At 50.6% G+C, this 1,778-nt stretch overlaps 1 protein-coding gene across 1 annotated transcript in view; it reads left to right on the forward strand.

Annotated features, from left to right (window-relative positions):
* Positions 1–793: 793 nt before the first annotated feature.
* The window catches only part of GCFC2 (GC-rich sequence DNA-binding factor 2), a 61,747-nt gene continuing 60,762 nt past the window's right edge, over positions 794–1,778 (forward strand). Inside the window, 1 exon segment of the mRNA XM_012664864.1 lies at positions 794–1,059. Within this exon segment, the coding sequence (XP_012520318.1) occupies positions 798–1,059 (262 nt within the window). The 5' untranslated portion in view covers positions 794–797.

Raw genomic sequence — 1,778 nt, forward strand, 5'->3', positions numbered from 1 at the left:
TTGATATTTCCTTATAAAAGTGTATAATCATATGTTATACATAATTTCTTGTGCTATAAGACTCTAAGTAATTTTTTTTGTCCTGGATTGAGTTATCTGTGCAATTATTAATAATGAGAAAGTGAAAATCAGCTCTCCTGTCAGTCAAGACCATATCGCAGCTGCAAGAGTTACTTCAAAGTGACTGCTACTTTTTTACTAATGATATCCCAACCACACTTCCTGCCGCCTGGGAGCAATCACTTGATTTCTGCTTATCCGTGAGCAAAGTTTTACTCATCTGTACGTAGTTATGCGTAGATTTTACCGTTTAGCTTTCAGAGACATCTCCCTCCAACCCACCCACCCCCACACTGCGGGGGGTTTTGTTTTAATTCTTTGTTGGAAGGGGCTTTCTCAGAAAATAGAAGGTAATGGATCTGGTTCCGATCCAGGACAGAGATTACAGCGCCTGATAACTAGATGGGGTTTGCACAAGCAGAACACGTGAGTGCTGCTATCAGTGAGACTCGGCTCAGGGAGGCTGTGGAAATCTCTCGGCAACGGTCCATGCAGCTCAGCCTGGCAAAGAGAACGCTTTGCCTGTCCCGACTTCAGCGCTGGGAAGAGGACTTCGCCGACCAGATCCAGGCAGTCAAAGCACGCATGCGCCGGGCCAATCGGGCGTCGAAGGCGCGCAGAACGGGCGCGCGCACCCGGCGGCACGGCTAGGCGGGCGCGCGCGCCGGGGTGGTCACTGAAGACCTGGAGTGGTGTGCGCGGGAGGCGAGGGTTCACCCGGCGCTCGGTCTACGGCTATGGCTCACAGGCCGCAAAGGACTTTCCGGCAGCGCCCAGCCGATTCTAGCGACAGCGACGGCGCCGAGGAGCCGTCTGCTGAGCCCGGAACACGGAAGGAACAGGAGACCTCCGGCCCTGCGGAGGAAGGGCCGCTCTCTCGAGGAGGCCGCGCGCAGGTGGCGGAACTGCCCCACCGAGTCCGGGTTGCTCGGGGCCGGGGCCGGGTGTGGGCGACTTCCCGGCGCCCCCCGGGAGCGGCTCCCCGCGCGGACGGCGCGGGCGTCCAAGGTGACGCAGGGAGGCGGGGTGGGCGTCCAAGGTGACGCAGGGAGGCGGGAAGGGGCTGCGAGGTCCCTGGGTTCTTCTCTGGTGGTTCCTGTAACCGGCTGCTGACCGACAGCCCGCGAGACAGCCCGCCTTCGAGCGCTCGCCCGCTGCCTGCGTCTATGTACTGGGCGCCTTGGGGAGTCAAAGGAATCCCATACAGTTCATCAGATGACCCCACCAATTATAGCTATAGGACAGTGATTGATGTTTATGAAGAGCCTAAATCGTCACAAAAGTGTTCAATAATTCCTAATGCTATTAGGTAGGCAAAAGTTTTATGTACCTTTTGGAAACTTGCCCAATTTATTTTTCTAGAAAACACTTAACCAGACTAGTACATTAAAAGACTCTAAGTGACCGGTTTTGGAAAATTCTCTTTTGTTTTTCCTTTTCCACCAATTATGTGCAAAACCCGATAATAATAATGATATATACAACACTAAATAGCATAATAGATTGATGACACTGTAAATTGTCCCAGTAATGGCTTTAAATACAATGTAGTCATTTTGAAATACCTTTAAGTTCTTACATAAAGGTTTCAAGCAGTGCAGTTGTTAACAAAAATGTGCTGCTGTGAGTTTCAATTGTAGCTTAATAAGGAATACGGTTTTGGATTAGTCTTGAGATCCAAATTTTACTGACTATTTTTATTCCTATTAAAGTGATCT

This window comes from Propithecus coquereli, unplaced genomic scaffold, assembly GCF_000956105.1.
Source record: "Propithecus coquereli isolate 6110/MARCELLA unplaced genomic scaffold, Pcoq_1.0 Scaffold93, whole genome shotgun sequence".
Taxonomy (NCBI): Eukaryota; Metazoa; Chordata; class Mammalia; order Primates; family Indriidae; genus Propithecus; species Propithecus coquereli.